The 15,609-nt window shown below is 54.8% G+C and overlaps 1 protein-coding gene across 1 annotated transcript in view; it reads left to right on the top strand.

Moving 5' to 3' along the window:
• The first annotated feature begins 489 nt into the window (after positions 1 to 489).
• The window catches only part of LOC144733185 (E3 ubiquitin-protein ligase TRIM11-like), a 39,486-nt gene continuing 24,366 nt past the window's right edge, over positions 490 to 15,609 (top strand). Inside the window, exons 1-5 of the mRNA XM_078614977.1 lie at positions 490 to 1,100; positions 1,631 to 1,726; positions 2,811 to 3,044; positions 3,165 to 3,184; positions 3,850 to 3,953. Coding sequence (XP_078471103.1) covers positions 543 to 1,100; positions 1,631 to 1,726; positions 2,811 to 3,044; positions 3,165 to 3,184; positions 3,850 to 3,953 — 1,012 coding nt within the window. The 5' untranslated portion in view covers positions 490 to 542. The remainder of the gene's footprint in view (positions 1,101 to 1,630; positions 1,727 to 2,810; positions 3,045 to 3,164; positions 3,185 to 3,849; positions 3,954 to 15,609) is intronic.

Genomic DNA, 15,609 nt, shown 5'->3' with positions numbered 1-15,609 from the left:
GATTCTAAATGTGGAGGGGGAAACCGGAGGACCCAGATACAAATCCACGCGACTGAGGGGAGAGAGAGAGATGCAAACTGTAAATATAAGGCAGGCATCAGCTAAGGGAGATAACATCTCGTAGCCACCGTGGCACCCAATCCATTGCTCTGTCTTACCATAGACATCAACTTGTGTGCTGAGCTGTGGAAGGATGAGTTTATCTCCCGATACTCATCTCATGAATGAGCCACCGCAGATGAGCCTCACTGATTTATATTAACACTCATTTCTTTAAATGTATTTATATTTTAAAGAGATGATTCCTTTGATACATTTTGTTCATGTCAAGGTGTGTACAGTAGCCGTGTTCACCTTGAGGCTGCTGTTTGTGCACCTAGGGGTGCGGGTTCACATTCCAGGCAGTGTATCATGATGTCAGTGACGACAAAGAAAATATTTTAAGTATTTTACTTCCTTCTTCACTGTCACTATATGAGAGAGGTTCTGGTTCAGAGTCTCTCTGAGCCACACAGCGAGCGATCCCAGCGAAGTCATGGGTCATGGCGAGCGCGACTCCCAGTGAGAGTGTGGATAGTGAGCTGCGCTGCTCCATCTGCCTGGGCACGTTCCTCTGCCCCTCCACGCTGAGCTGTGGACACTCGTTCTGCCTCCGGTGCCTGGAGACCGCCTGGGAGACGGCGAGCAGCTTCAGCTGCCCGCAGTGCCGAGCGGCCTTCCCTGTGCGACCCCAGCTGAGGAGGAACGTGGCCCTCGCCAACCTGGTGGAGCAGCTCAGAGTTGGAGACAGGATGACCACAACCGTCGTTTGTGACATCTGCAGTGATGGCCACACTCCTGCAGTGAAGACCTGTCTGAGATGTGAGATGTCCTTCTGTTTTCCCCACTACAGGCCTCACAGGGAAAATCCCAGGTTGAAAGACCACGTTGTGGTGGCTCCCATCGCAAACCTGGATGAGCGAAGATGCCCTAAGCACAAAAAGGAGCTAGAATTCTACTGCACAGTAGACAGCAGCCTGGTCTGCTCGTCTTGTACCATCGCAGGTAAACACAAAGGGCATGATGTCACCACGCTGAAGGATGAGCACGAAACACGGAAGGTGAGGTCCTCAGATTGAGACACCACAACACAATCTGACTAACTCTGTCACTGGGCTGCTCAACATCTGATGAATAAAACGAAATTTTGTGTTCATGCTCTCTCTTATAAATCTCGTTAGCTCTGTCTGTGTAGCTAATGTTGTGGTTGGCGTTTCAGGAAACAGTTTTTGGATGTATTGCATGCCAGGCTCTCACTAAACCTTAAAGCCGTATAAAGGAATTAAGTGGGTAGATATTTGAGACCGATATCACAGCCACCTGATAGACAATTATATTAGAGGTATCTTCTAAACTAGACAGCTGTGGGCACATGGGCCCTTGGGTCCGAGTCGGTACGGACATCAAACCAGCACGGCTCCCACCGGCTGCTGCTACAATCAGGCATCAGCGTACCCACTCCCAATTCCCCCCGTCTCAGTCGCCATACAAAGGCGGCGTAGAGATGGTGGCCTTTGCTGTGGATAGGTCGGTGTGGAGGGAAGGGCGGTGCGAGAGTCTACCCCAGGTGACGTCTCGTCTCTCACTACAGACGCGCGTTGGGGAGGAGACGCGAGCGGTGGACGAGAAGAGGAAGGAGGCAGAGGAGTCCGTGAAGCGGATGGAGGCCGCTCGCAAGGAGGCGCAGGTACAGTGTCCGGGTCTGGCTCTTTGACCCCTGTGACCTCCACCCAGTGTGAAAGTCGTGGAGGTCAAAATGCATTCAAGCGAACATCGTGCAACTTCATAACTTTGATGCCTGTTACTCTAACTATTTAATTCACTTTCAAACTCAACATTAAGGGGGTTGTACGTTTACTGCATTCGATAACCATATCGGTGAACCCGCTGTGAGGTCAGGTAACTCGGCATCGCGTCTTCCACTCCTGTGGCAAAAAAACTTAAATGTAGACAGTGCCATGGATTCTTGGGGTGGAGCTGTGGTGCAGTTGTTGCACTGCACTGGAGGTCGTGCACCGGAAGGGACGCAGAGGCATGAACACCGCACAGCTGCACCGCATGCCGTCCCTAATTGCGTCCCCGGAGTCTATTTTAACTAAAACTATTTTTTATTTTACTAAGTCAGTCCTCACTGAGCTGCTTAGATTTTTTTCCAGAAGCGGCCTGGCTATCACAAATGATATATCAACCAAATGGCTGAAATCATCAACACGTGGACATGCATAGCAGCAGCCAAATAATCTAAACGCCTCTAGATACATAGGGACCCATGGAGACCCACAGATAGCATAGGGACACAGAGATACAAAGAGAGCCATAAAGATACGTTGAGACCTATAGAGACCTACTGACACCCATAGATATGTATAGAGATACAGCGACCCATAGACTACTATTTTTTTTTATTTTACCAGGTAAGGCCCACTGAGCTGTATAGCTCTTTATTGGAAGCGACCTGGCTAGCACAAATGAAAGCTCAGCATAGTGGCTGATCGTAATGTGGAAATGTATAGCAGCCAAATACTCTAAACGCGTGATGTTGATTCGAAATGTGGAGTCAAAAACCATAGGATCCAGAGTAAAATCCACACAACCACAGAGCAAACACCTGAACTCAAAATATACAGCAGGCATCAGGGTCGGGATCGAAACCACGACCTGCTGTATACCAGGCGAGGGAGTCAACATCTCCTAGCCACCGCGGCACCCACATGCACACACGGAGTGGTTCATGGCTCAGGGGGCTAACCGTGGTCCCCGCGTCTCTGCAGGAATCGGTGGCCGGGATCAGGGGTCGCATCACGGGCAAGTTCGCCCACCTAAAGAAGGCTTTGGACGAGGACGAGAAGGAGGCTCTACGTCGCGTGGCCGTGAAGGAGCGCGAGCTGCTGTCCCGGATCGACGAGGACATCGCTCGTCACAAGCGGGAGATTGGCGTGTTCCAGGCGGCGGCCGCTCGCCTGCAAGCTCTGCAGCACGAGAAGGACTCGCTCGCCTTCCTGCAGGTGGGGGGCGCCTGTGTGGAGACGCCGTTTGGGTGTCCAGAACAGAGTGGGTAGTGGCAGAGGGGCTCCTGGTCCAAGGGTAAAGACTTAACTCATGATCACTCTCTTTCTCTTCCACAGAGACACTTGGAGAAGCACAGGTATAGATCCTTAATGTCTCACCGTTAAACACTCAACACGGGGCTGTGTGTGTTAAACACATGGGCTGTGTGTGAGACACTGGCTGTGTGTGAGACACTGGCTGTGTGTGAGACTGGCTGTGTATGAGACACTGGCTATATGTGAGACACTGGCTGTGTGAGACTTGGTCTGTGCGTGAGACATGCGGTGTGTGTAAGTCACGCGCTGTGTGTGAGACACGCACTGTGTGTGAGAAGCTGTCTGTGTGTGAGACACGGGCTGTGTGTCAGACACGGGCTGTGTGTGAGAAGCTGGCTGTGTGTGAGACTCTGGCTGTGTGAGACACGGGCTGTGTGTGTAACACTGGCTGTGTGAGACATGGGCTGTGATGACACACTGGCTGTGTGTTAGACATGGGCCAGAGGTCGCCAACGGGTTTTGATTCCTTACCCGTACCTGTACCCGGCCGCACCAGGGTCGCAAACGGGTACCCGTACCCGGCCGGGTACGGGTAGCCGGGTATCGGGTAGGGTACGGGTATCGGGTACCCGATTGCGATCTTTGACACGGGCTGTGTGAGACACGGGCTGTGTGTGAGACACGGGCTGTGTGTGCTATGGATGCTGAGTGTTCCAAAGCTGTGGTTAAACGAGGCTGTGTGTGATGCTGGTGGTGGTTGCCCCAGGAGAGAGATCCCAAAGGAATCTGCACCCCCATCTCCCACTTCACTGGACGCCACCACGATTCGCTCCCTTGAAAGAGTCGTGAACAGATTCCTGCCTCTTGTCTGTGAGTTCCTCAGTTTTGCACCCGCGTGTTCCGCTGTGTTGCACTGTACTTCTTTGCTCCCCACCATAAACAATTTCAACATGTAATGTCCCACTGATCTATGACATTTTTCATAATTGACCTGGACACAAATAATAACTCACAGATGTGTCTTTTTACGTGGAAATGTATAGAAGCAACCAAATACTCCAATCGCGTGAAATTTATTTTAATTTTTAAGGAAACACCGGAGGACCCGGAGAGAAATCCATACCATCACGGAGGGGGATAGAGAGACGCAATCTGCAAATATACAGCAGGCGTCAGAGCGCAGTAAAGTATAAACCATTGATGTACTGTACCTCTACGCTTCTACGTTCACGATGCACCTCGTTTACCAATGCGCATTGATGGCGTGGGGAGGCCCTAATCCAGCAGCGGAATGACAAAATGTATGTGCGTGGATGTGAGTGTGCGAGGCTGTAGTGGCTACTGTACAGGCGTCGTGTTTGTAGAGAGACGCTGCAAGAGTGGCATTAACATCGTGGTGCTGGCATCATCACCACTGTTCACTACGACTGCACACAGACCCATGGTCATATTAGTGTAGTACTATTATAATTCACAACTAATAGTGTAATGACTCGGACGGCTGGATACTTGGAGCCTCTTTATTAAAGACACAGTGACTATACTAGACCCGGACTTGGCTCTTCAAGCCATAGCTCGTTCCTTCCCTCGACCGTCACCACTCCTCGTGCTCTCCCCTTTTATCCCCCTCGAGACCTCCCCCCCCCTCTCTCTCGAACTTTGCTGTCCTTGTTTTTCCCTCAGCCAATCCGCATCCTTATTTTCTAACAGACCCCCTATATTCCTTCAAATACGTTTTCCTCCAATCTCTTTAAAGCCTCCGGAACAATCTCTGTGGAGGCCTCTTTCGGACAATCGGAGACCTTGGTTTATTTTCTCACTAGCAGTTAGGCTGCATATTAGATTGGGGTCATTTTAAGTCATTATACTAGTATGTGTACACGAGCACTAACGAATATTAATGTGTTCACAAATACGAATGAATACCAGTACAGTATATGTACTCAAATGCAAATGAATACTAGTATGTGTATGTAGTATTGTAAATTACAGCGGGAGACCACTTGACGGGTAGCACACTTTATTAACTCTTCTCTTGGGCACAATGACACGTGTGGACAACTACAGCTCTTCCTTAGCCACAATAACACGTGTGGACACTACAGCTCTTCCTCAGCCACAATAACACGTGTGGACACTACAGCTCACGCTACACGTTCCACCCGGCTACACACACATGGGCTTTCCAGCCCCGTAGCTTCCAGGGGAACCTACAGACCCACCCCAGCTTGGGTATGGGTCACGACCACTGGGTCCCGTGGCCCGGCCCTCACACGGACGTCCGGCCCCGGGTCCCAAGGTCCCGCCTCTGAGCCACACAGGGTCCCGGCCCTTACAAGGACAGCGGGACTAGGGGTCTCAGGGCCCTACCTCTTCCTCCTCCGTCTTCTGTCTTCACTGGTCACCAACTCCCCGAGCGCCCGCGCGCACCGCCTTATATAGCCCTCCGCTCCCGAGGAGACGGAGTCTATGCGGACCGCGATGTGAGCACCCACCCTAGTCGACCAATCACGACGCGCTGCCCTACGATCCGTTTTCCCAGCGCGTGTTACCACCACACAACCAATCGCCCCGCGCTGCCACACGATCACTCCCTGTCAGCGCGCGTCACCAACACACAGCCAATCACCACCACATAACCCATGACCCCGCGCTGCCCTATGATCCCTCACCGTCAGCGCGCGTCACCGACACACAGCCAATCACCACGCGCTGCCACATGATCCCTGCTGCCAGCGCGTATCACCACTACATCACCCCCTCCCACATAGCTCGCAGCCGACCCGGCTGCCAAAAACCCCAAAAAAAAAACCCACTCTCCAAGTGTGCCCCGTAACATTAACCACAATGCAACACAGCAACACAACACAACAACACAACACAACAACACAACACCTGAACGTTAACTAGCAACAAGAACGAACTATGTACAACCCGACGAGTAACCGAATAAACGTTATTTCGAAAAGACCGACGAGTCCAGTGCCTCCTCGACTCCCGATCCCCCTCCCGCTTGCTCCTTGAACGGAACGATAGAGCGGTCGAATGGACGGGGAACACCGTGACGAGACGGTCCGGCCGACTCGTCCCGCCCCTCCACCTCATTTATTGGGTCAGGAAAAGTTGCGCGATCTAGCGCGAGTCCGCCTGGCCGGTCCGTCGTACGGGACAGGACGCTGTCGACCGTCCGGTGGCTCCGGCAGCCCAGGAAGGCACGAATCGGGCCTGGAAGAACCGTCCGTGCCGCGGGGATCCAGTCGCCGGTCGTCGGCAGCCGTCAGTTCCGAGACACCTGGGAGCGGATCAGGCGAAAACATGTGAGGATCAGGCGGAGACATTTCCCTCCCCAGGTCGTCGGTCACATCACATGCTCGGTCCTCCCGACACAAAGGAAGGCCATATGGTGGCGAGAACAGTTTCAGCCGGGAGGGGTGAACGTACCAACGCCGCTTTCCCCATTTTATCTGCACACACTGGGGGCGTGCAACCCGCACGACCTCCACGGGTCCCCGCCATGGCTTCAATAATTTAGGCGACGTAGCCAAAGGTGCATGAGGGCAATGCAGCCAGGCCCTATTGCCCGGTTTCCAATCGTGCACGGACACCCTCCATGCACGCAAGCGCTCGTTGGCGATTTGGCGAGACCTCGAATTAAGCCGTGCGGCCTCCCGTGCCTCGGCCAGTTTTGCAATGTTAAATTTAATATGGTCGGCCAACTTGGAATTAGGCCATGGCACGGAAAGTCCCAGCTGAGTCTCCATGGGCGGATCGGCCTCCCGACCGTACATCAGATAAAATGGGGAAAATCCCGTTGCTGCATGGGGGGCCATTCTGTACGCGGCGAGGACCCCCGGGACCTGCAAGTCCCAGTCAACCTGTGCCTCGCACACCTGCTGGCACAACATGGAAGTTAAAGTTCTGTGGAGTCGCTCCACCATCCCGTCAGTCTGTGGGTGGTACGGGGAGGTACGCACCTTTTTTGTACCCAACAGGTCGCACACCTCCTGCAGCAATTTGCTCGAAAAATTATTTCCCTGGTCGGTCAGCAAGCATTCGGGAGCCCCCTTGTCCAAGACGTAGCCTTGGACAAAGGCGTCTGCTACAGCCGCCGCCGACTGGTTGGCGAGTGGCCACGCCATAGGCCATCGGGTAAAGTATTCCACACCAACCAACAGGTACTTGTTACCCCTAGGCGTGACAGGAAAAGGCCCCAAAATATCCAGCGCAACGAGCTCGTTAGTGCGCGAGACCTGAATGGACTGCAGCGGTGGATTCGGCGCAACGGGCGGTGGTTTCCGTTTGGCGCAATCCACACACCCCTTCAGTATATTGACCACATCGCTCCCCATCCTCGGCCAATAATAGTCACGCTGGAGCAGAGTGAGCGTTTTGTTTACACCCAAATGCAAGAGGCGCTCATGTGCGGCCAGAACGACTTTGCCCCGCATAGCGGAAGGCACGACGAGTGCGTGCCGCTGGGACATATTGTCCCATCTCATTAGCAGGCCCTGCTTGAGCAGCCAGGAGCCAGCTTGCTTTCGACCCTCCTCGGGACCCCCCGCCCTGCGACGCAACGCGAGCAGGGAGCTGTCAGCCATCTGGAGTCGGCCCCACTCAACGAGAGACAGTGAGAGCAGTGAGTCCCCGCCCGCAGGGGTAGCGGGAACGTCAACCATTGGCGCATTCGCGGCCGCGACCAACTCACTCTCAGCCAGCAACTCGCGACGGGTGATGCAGTAGCGCTGTTCCGCAGGCGACAAAACCCTGCTACCATAAGCGACCACCCGTTCAACTCCCCCAACGACCTGTGAAAGCACCCCCCCAATGCCCGTGTTACTAGCATCAGTATCCAGCAAGAAGGGACTCGTAAAGTCAGGGTAACGTAAGGGTGGGGCACCCACCAAGGCGTCCCGGAGGGAGCAGAACGCGGCCTCCTCCTCTGGCCCCCATCGAAACCTGACTCCTTTGGTTGTTAGAGCGTGCAAGGGTTTGGCAATGGTGGCGAAATGCTCAACGAATCGGCAGTAGTAGGAAGCAAAACCAATGAAGCTGCGGACCTCAGAAACCGACGTGGGCGTTGGCCATGAACTGACACAGTTCGTCTTCGCGGGATCGGTGGAGATCCCTGAAGAATCGACAATGTGGCCCAAGTACCTTACAGATTTCTGCAAAAGGTGGCATTTCGCCGGTTTAAACTTCAACTTAGCCGATCGCATCCGCAAGAACACCCCTCTCAATCGCTGGAGGTGTTCCTCAAAAGTTTTACTGAAAAAAATTACATCGTCGAGGTAAATTAAGCAAGTATCCCATTGCAGACCCGACAAAACCAATTCTATGAGGCGCTGAAACGTCGCGGGAGCGGAATGGAGCCCCATGGGCAAGCGGTTGAACTGGAACAGGCCCCCTGGGGTCCGGAATGCGGTCTTAGGTTTAGACTCATCGTTGAGTCGCAGCTGCCATAATCCCGACAGTAAGTCAAGCGTAGAAAAATACCGCGCCCCGGACAATGCGTCCAGGGACTCATCCATCCTAGGGAGCGGATATGCGTCAGCCACAGAGATTTTATTAAGGCGACGGAAATCTACACAAAAACGCAAGGAGCCATCTTGCTTCTTAACCAGCACGATAGGTGCTCCCCACGGACTGGATGAGGGCAAAATGATGTCGGCCGTCAGCATGTCATTGACGGCCGATTGAACGTGTTCCTTCTCGGCAGGACTCAGCCGGAAGGGATTCTGCCAGACTGGTGCCGCGTCACCTGTTTCAATGTGGTGGCGTAACAGGTCCGTGCACCCAATATCATATTTGTGCTTGCTGAACACATCGGAGAATTCGATGAGCAGAGCACGCAGCGCACCCAATTGCACCCTTGACAAATCAGTGGAGTTCGCACACAGCGAATCGACCCATCCAAGGTCATCACCTGGTAGAATTTTCTGCGCCAGGACGGGATCAACATGTGCAATAAGGCGCTCTTCCGCAGGGACCCGTGACGCATGAGCAAGCACGGTGCCCTGTGGAATAACGGCCGGCCGCGAACCAGCGTTTAAAACCATAACGAACGGGTCCTCGTCAGCCCGAACCAACGTTTGAGCCACCGCCAAATCCAGACCGCCGACAGCTCTATTCGATGGACCCAAAAGCACGCCTTGTCCCGCAGTCTCTGCACCCAATGGCTTCCGCAACCAGAGGGGTATCAACATCTGCGAACCCGGGGGCACGTGCACCGTCTGTGTCGCTAGCGCTTGGATCGTCGCGCACGCCGTCCGTATTTTAGTAGGATTAGACAAAAATTAAATACGGCGACCCGATGGCAGCTCAATACAACGTTGATCCACGAGAATTTTCATGGGCATCTTAGCCAAAAAATCTGTGCCCAACAGACAAGGAACCGCTAGGGAAGAGGAGACGAAAACAGGTCCCGCCAATTTAATATCCCCTATGAAAATGGTCGCCCGAATCTGACCGATAATACCCAATGAGCCCCCATTTGCAGCGTAAAATGGCACGTCCACCGGAAGCAGAGGTCGACATTGGACGGGGAGAATGTTATAAATGAGGTCGGAAATTATAGTCACCGACGCTCCCGTGTCCACCAACACCCTGACCTCGACCCCGTCTATGAATCCCGTAACGACCGAGGAACCCGCCGACGCAGCCACTATTCTGTGGCCCAACTCAGACCATTTAATGTCCCCCCGGCCCCGTATGAACCCCCCTCTCCGAACCGAATCCCCGACCCCCAATCGCCCATCCTCCACCGCAAAGCGACGGCCCATGTGTGTCGTGTATGTAGGCCGAGCATGTGAAGTGCCGCGACTTGCCGGGGGTAGTTAGGACGACTTGGGGCCTTGGTCGTCGTCCAGCCAAGATCCCGTGGCACGCTGACGTGTAGCGCGGCACCCGGATGCCACGTGGCCCCGAAGGCCGCAGTTGTAGCACGTGATGAGGGACGTCGGAGGTCTCGGTTGCTCCAGCTTGCGGGCCGATCGCAGAGGCGAACGACCCCCCGACCTCCAATCCCCCGGTCGTGCTGCAGCGAACGCCTCCTCCCGTGGGTGAACGACCTGGGGCTTGGTGACCACCGTGGCTGGAGCTGAGACCCCGGCAGCAGTGCAGACGACCACCTGTTTCCGTTTCAGGACCTCGTGTGCCTGGATACTCGTTGCAACATGCAACGAACATATGTCGACTTCGTCGGCTGTGTTAATGGGGACCCTCAGGTCGTGCGCCAACTTCAGCAGTTGTTCCAAAACCATAGCGTCCTGCCCCTCCTCGTCCATACGAGGGAACGCGGCGTCCGCAAGGGCCAACAACGCCGCGTGGTAGGCGAGCGCGGTCTCCGTGTCCGCCTTCCGTCGTTCGTAAAATTGGTGGCGGCAGGCCGATGGTGGGCTGTACACCTTGGCCATAAGGCCCAGCGCAGCCTTGAGCGTGGAGCGGGCCGATCTCGGTGCAGACCCGAAGGCCGCGAGCGCATCGTTGTCCAACATGGCAGGCAGAGCCCGCAGCGCCGTAGCGTCGGACCAGGCCGACATCTCTTGATGGGCGAGAAATCTTCGCTGGAATGCGCCCCAGTCACCCCCTTCCGCTTTGAAGGCTGTCAACGCGGGAAGACGCTGCTGGAAAATAATGTCGTCCTCCGCCTCGTGACTCTCCCGCGCCGCCCCGTCGACATGCAAAATGGCGGCCCTTGTGGCGGGTGGCTGATGGCGGCCCGTAGCGGCCGCTGATGACGTGAGCGGCAGAGATTGGAGGATCCCCGCCACGTGTTGCTCGCGATTCCCGCCAACAGATGGTCGATCGGCAGAAATGGCGGGAATTTCAAAGTTATTTTGGCGGGAATCTGCAACGCGACCCCTTTCAAGGTCCGTCGGCGTTCTTGCTCCTCCAGCCGTTGTGATCTCCGCTAGGATGGATGCCGCGGCGAGTAGCAGCTCTGCCAGGCGGGAGTGCGCGTCGCGGAGTCCGGCATCAGGCCCCAGCGGCTCGTTGGGCGCCCATGAGGGGTCCTGTGGCGCCGGCATGTCCTCCTCTTCTCCCCCCGATGCCTGCTGGCCCGAGTCGTCGTGGTTTTCCTCCCGGTCACGCTCGTGAGTCCGATGAGTCTTCCTGGTATCCATGGCAGGAAGACTGTTTCACTCCTGACGCCAGTTGTAGTATTGTAAATTACAGCGGGAGACCACTTGACGGGTAGCACACTTTATTAACTCTTCTCTTGTGCACAATGACACGTGTGGACAACTACAGCTCTTCCTTAGCCACAATAACACGTGTGGACACTACAGCTCTTCCTTAGCCACAATAACACGTGTGGACACTACAGCTCACACTACACGTTCCACCCGGCTACACACACACGGGCTCTCCAGCCCTGTAGCTTCCAGGGGAACCTACAAACCCACCCCAGCTTGGGTATGGGTTACGACCACTGGGTCCCGTGGCCCGGCCCTTACACGGATGTCCGGCCCCGGGTCCCAAGGTCCCACCTCTGAGCCACACAGGGCCCCGGCCCTTACAAGGACAGCGGGACTAGGGGTCTCAGGGCCCTACCTCTTCCTACTTCGTCTTCTGTCTTCACTGGTCACCAACTCCCCGAGCGCCTGCGCGCACCGCCTTATATAGCCCTCCGCTCCCGAGCAGACGGAGTCTATGCGGACCGCGATGTGAGCACCCACCCTAGTCGACCAATCACGACGCGCTGCCCTACGATCCGTTTTCCCAGCGCGTGTTACCACCACACAACCAATCGCCCCGCGCTGCCACACGATCACTTCCTGTCAGCGCGCATCACCAACACACAGCCAATCACCACCACATAACCCATGACCTTGCGCTGCCCTATGATCCCTCACCGGCAGCGCGCGTCACCGACACACAGCCAATCACCACGCGCTGCCACACGATCCCTGCTGCCAGCGCGTATCACCACTACATGTACACAAACACTAATGCATACTAGTAAGTGTACATAAATACTTTCAAATACTGGTATGTGTACACAAATACTTAAGAATAATAGTATGTGTACACAAATTCTTACGAATACGAGTGTGTACACAATTGCTTATGAATACTAGTACGTGTGTAATAATCCTTCGGAGACGGCTTCGGAATCGGTCCTCTTTATTTTCACCTCCACGATACACTTTACTCACACACGCTCCGTTGCTGGCAGACAACAGAGAGCGGGCAGACTTCACACCAGTTCCCACCACGCACGTGGCACCCAGAGCCCCCGTACGCGCGTGGCTCTCCCTCTGTTCGTTCCCCAGTCTGCTCTCGATCGTTCTCTCTCACTCCCTCATAATCCCTTCGTCACGTGGTCCCCCCAGCCAATCATCCATGGACAGCCTTGACCATTCTCAATGGTTCCCTGTCAATCCCGGGACCACGCCCCTCATCCGGTTCCCCATTAGCTGGGGCCCCGAATGGCTAGGCCAATCACTCCTGATGACATGCCGTGATCACGCCGGGGTCATGCTCCCTATCTCAGCCCTTATTGGCTACAAAACAGGACCGGCAAGCCAATCCCCACGTGAACCCGCTATGGCTGTTATTACATCACCCCCCCCCCGGTGAAAAAAATTTAGCCGTCTCGGCTGGGAAAAGGGTGATGAACCAATTCCGAACATCTTATTAGGGCACCAAGGTGCGTTTAACAATACGAGGGTGAACCGGCGTCCCCGCGCCTAACAACATTTAATACAGTCACCCATGAAAAATCACGACATACATTAGGGCGCCCCTGCAGTGCAGTAACGACAGGGGATTTAGCGAAACGATCAACGTTAACGAAACGGAAGAGATTTCGACCGCGTACGCGACGCGGGACCCTCTCCGCCCCTAGCGCATGGTCGCTTTGCTTCCGGATGGACAGGAGGTGGTAGGCTCGAAGAAGAAGTAGGTTGTTGGTGCTTGGTCACGTCCAGGGCAGGCCCCTTTGGAGGGGGGGCGGCTGGGGCTTCCTCAGCCCTCAGAACCTGTTCATCTGTAGGAGGCACAACACGGTCCCCCTTGGGATCAACGGGTGTGGCAATCGGCGTAATCGGCTCGGCAGAACCCGGCAGGTCAACTAGTGGGGATGAAGGGCCGACACGCGCGTCAACATAAGGTTTAAGTCGCGAGGAGTGAACATACCACCGCCGTTTTCCATACTGAACGCGGATACTTTGCGAGTTCCGAACATCTACCAGCGTCACAGGCCCCCGCCATGGCCTGTACAGTTTGGGGGATGTGCCCGCCGGTACCTGGGGGCAGTGGAGCCACGCCAGGTCCCCCACTGACCAAGGCATGCGAGTATGCGATCGACGCGCATACCGTTCGTTCCTTGCCTGGGCACGGGCCGTCGCACACCGGGCAGCCTCTCGCGCCTCCGTTACTCGTTCAAGCGAATCACGCACCTGGTCAGGCAAGGAGCGGGACGGTCGTTTACTCGGCTTACCCAGCTGCACATCGATGGGTGGAACATTTTCACGGCCATACATCAAAAAAAATGCGGAGTATACCGTGGACGTGTGTGGAACCATGCGGTAAGCCGCTAAGACGCCTGGTATGTGCAGGTCCCAATTGGTTTGCTTTTCACTGACCGTGTGACAAAGCATAGCCGAGAGGGTATGGTTGAATCGTTCCACCATACCATCTGTTTGTGGATGGTATGGAGAAGTGTGAATCTTCTTCGTACCCAGCGCGTCACAAACTTCCTTAAGCAATTTAGAAGAAAAATTCCGACCTTGATCTGTGAGCAGCCTCTCAGGTGCCCCCTTGTCCATGACATACCCGTTCAAGAAAGCGTCGGTAATGGACGCTGCCGTTTGGTCGGGCAGAGGCCAGGCCATCGGCCATCGAGAAAAATATTCCACCCCGACCAGAAGGTATTTATTGCCCCTAGCCGACGGGGGAAACGGGCCCAGAATATCGAGAGCAACCAATTCGTTGATACGGGACACCTCAATGGAACGTAACGGTGGTACATAGGGGTTCCGAGGCGGCTTCCTCTTCGCACAATCCTGGCATGAGCGGACAAAGTCATTGACGTCTGCCGTCATACCGGCCCAAAGAAAATCCTTCTGCATCGCGGCCAAAGTCTTTTGGACGCCGAGGTGCATCAACTTATCAGCGTGCAGAGCACGGAGCAGGTCGTAGCGAAGCGAAGTAGGCACCACCAAGCGTGGTCGGTCAGACAACCCGTCGGTACACATTAACAATCCCGACTTGCCTCGGAACATCTGCCACTTCCAGCCCGCCAATTGAGATTTCTGTTTCCCTATCAATTTCCGTAGCGGAGACAGCGAGGCATCAGCCTCCTGCTCACGTAACCAGACCGCGTGCGGCAGCCGTAAGGTAATATCGGTGTCCACCGACACCTGCTGGTCGTCCTCCTCCGCTTTCGCCCCTGCGTCGTCCTCATTCGCTATCGCCCCCATAACCAGACAGGGCGAGGTGGGCGGTGCCGCACAGCGGTGCGTGCCCGTCAGGCAAGTGCACGGAGGAAGGGGCGGCAGCCTTGAGAGCACGTCAGCGTTCGCGTGACGGGCCCCCTTTCGGTATTTAATATCGAAGGAAAATTCCTGTAACGATTCCAACCACCGAGCCAATTTGCCTGATGGTTGATCCAATTTCAAGGAGTATTGCAAAGCCGCATGATCAGTGCAAACTAGGAACTTCCGTCCATACAGGTACGGCCGGTACAATCGAACAAAGTGGACAATTGCCAAAAGTTCTCGTCTTGTCACACAATAGCGTGTTTCCGCAGGGGATAGAACCCTGCTGCCGTACGCCACCACTCGCTCAACCCCGTCCTTACGTTGCGACAAAACGGCCCCAATGCCGATATCACTAGCATCCGTATCAAGGATGAACGGCTGTGAGAAGTCTGGGTAATCTAGCGTGGGCGCCGTGGCGAGGTTGTCCCGAAGTGCCACAAAAGAACTTTCCTCCTCCGCTCCCCATTTAAACCTTAGATTTTTGCCAGTCAGAACGAGTAATGGTTTTGCCAACCTCGCAAAGGTCTTAACGAAGCGGCGATAATAGGAAGCGAACCCAATAAACCGCCGAACATCACCCACTGAAGTGGGTGTGGGCCACTCTCGTACACATTTGGTTTTCAGAGGGTCAGTGGATACGCCGTCTGAACTGACAATATGACCCAAGTAACGGACGGAGTGTTGCAGAAGGTGGCATTTTTTAGGTTTAAACTTAAGGTCAGCCGCGCGCATTCTTTGAAAAACCGTCTCTAGGCGTTGGAGGTGTTCCTCGAACGTGCGGCTGAAGACAATTATATCGTCTAGATATATGAGGCACGTTACCCACTGTAGTCCAGCCAATACCAATTCCATGAGCCGCTGAAACGTCGCCGGCGCCGCATTCAAGCCCATAGGCAACCGATTAAATTCAAAGAGACCTTGCGGCGTGCGGAATGCCGTTTTGGTCTTCGACTCATCATCGAGGGGAAGCTGCCAGAAGCCCGAGGACAGGTCAAGGGTGGAAAAGAATTTAGCACCCGATAAAGCATCCAATGAATCAT

The sequence above is a fragment of the Lampetra planeri genome, chromosome 45 (assembly GCF_965212315.1).
Source record: "Lampetra planeri chromosome 45, kcLamPlan1.2.h2, whole genome shotgun sequence".
NCBI lineage: Eukaryota > Metazoa > Chordata > Hyperoartia > Petromyzontiformes > Petromyzontidae > Lampetra > Lampetra planeri.
The sequence above is the reverse complement of the archived record's forward strand: the minus strand, read 5'-3'. Positions and strand labels throughout refer to the sequence as shown.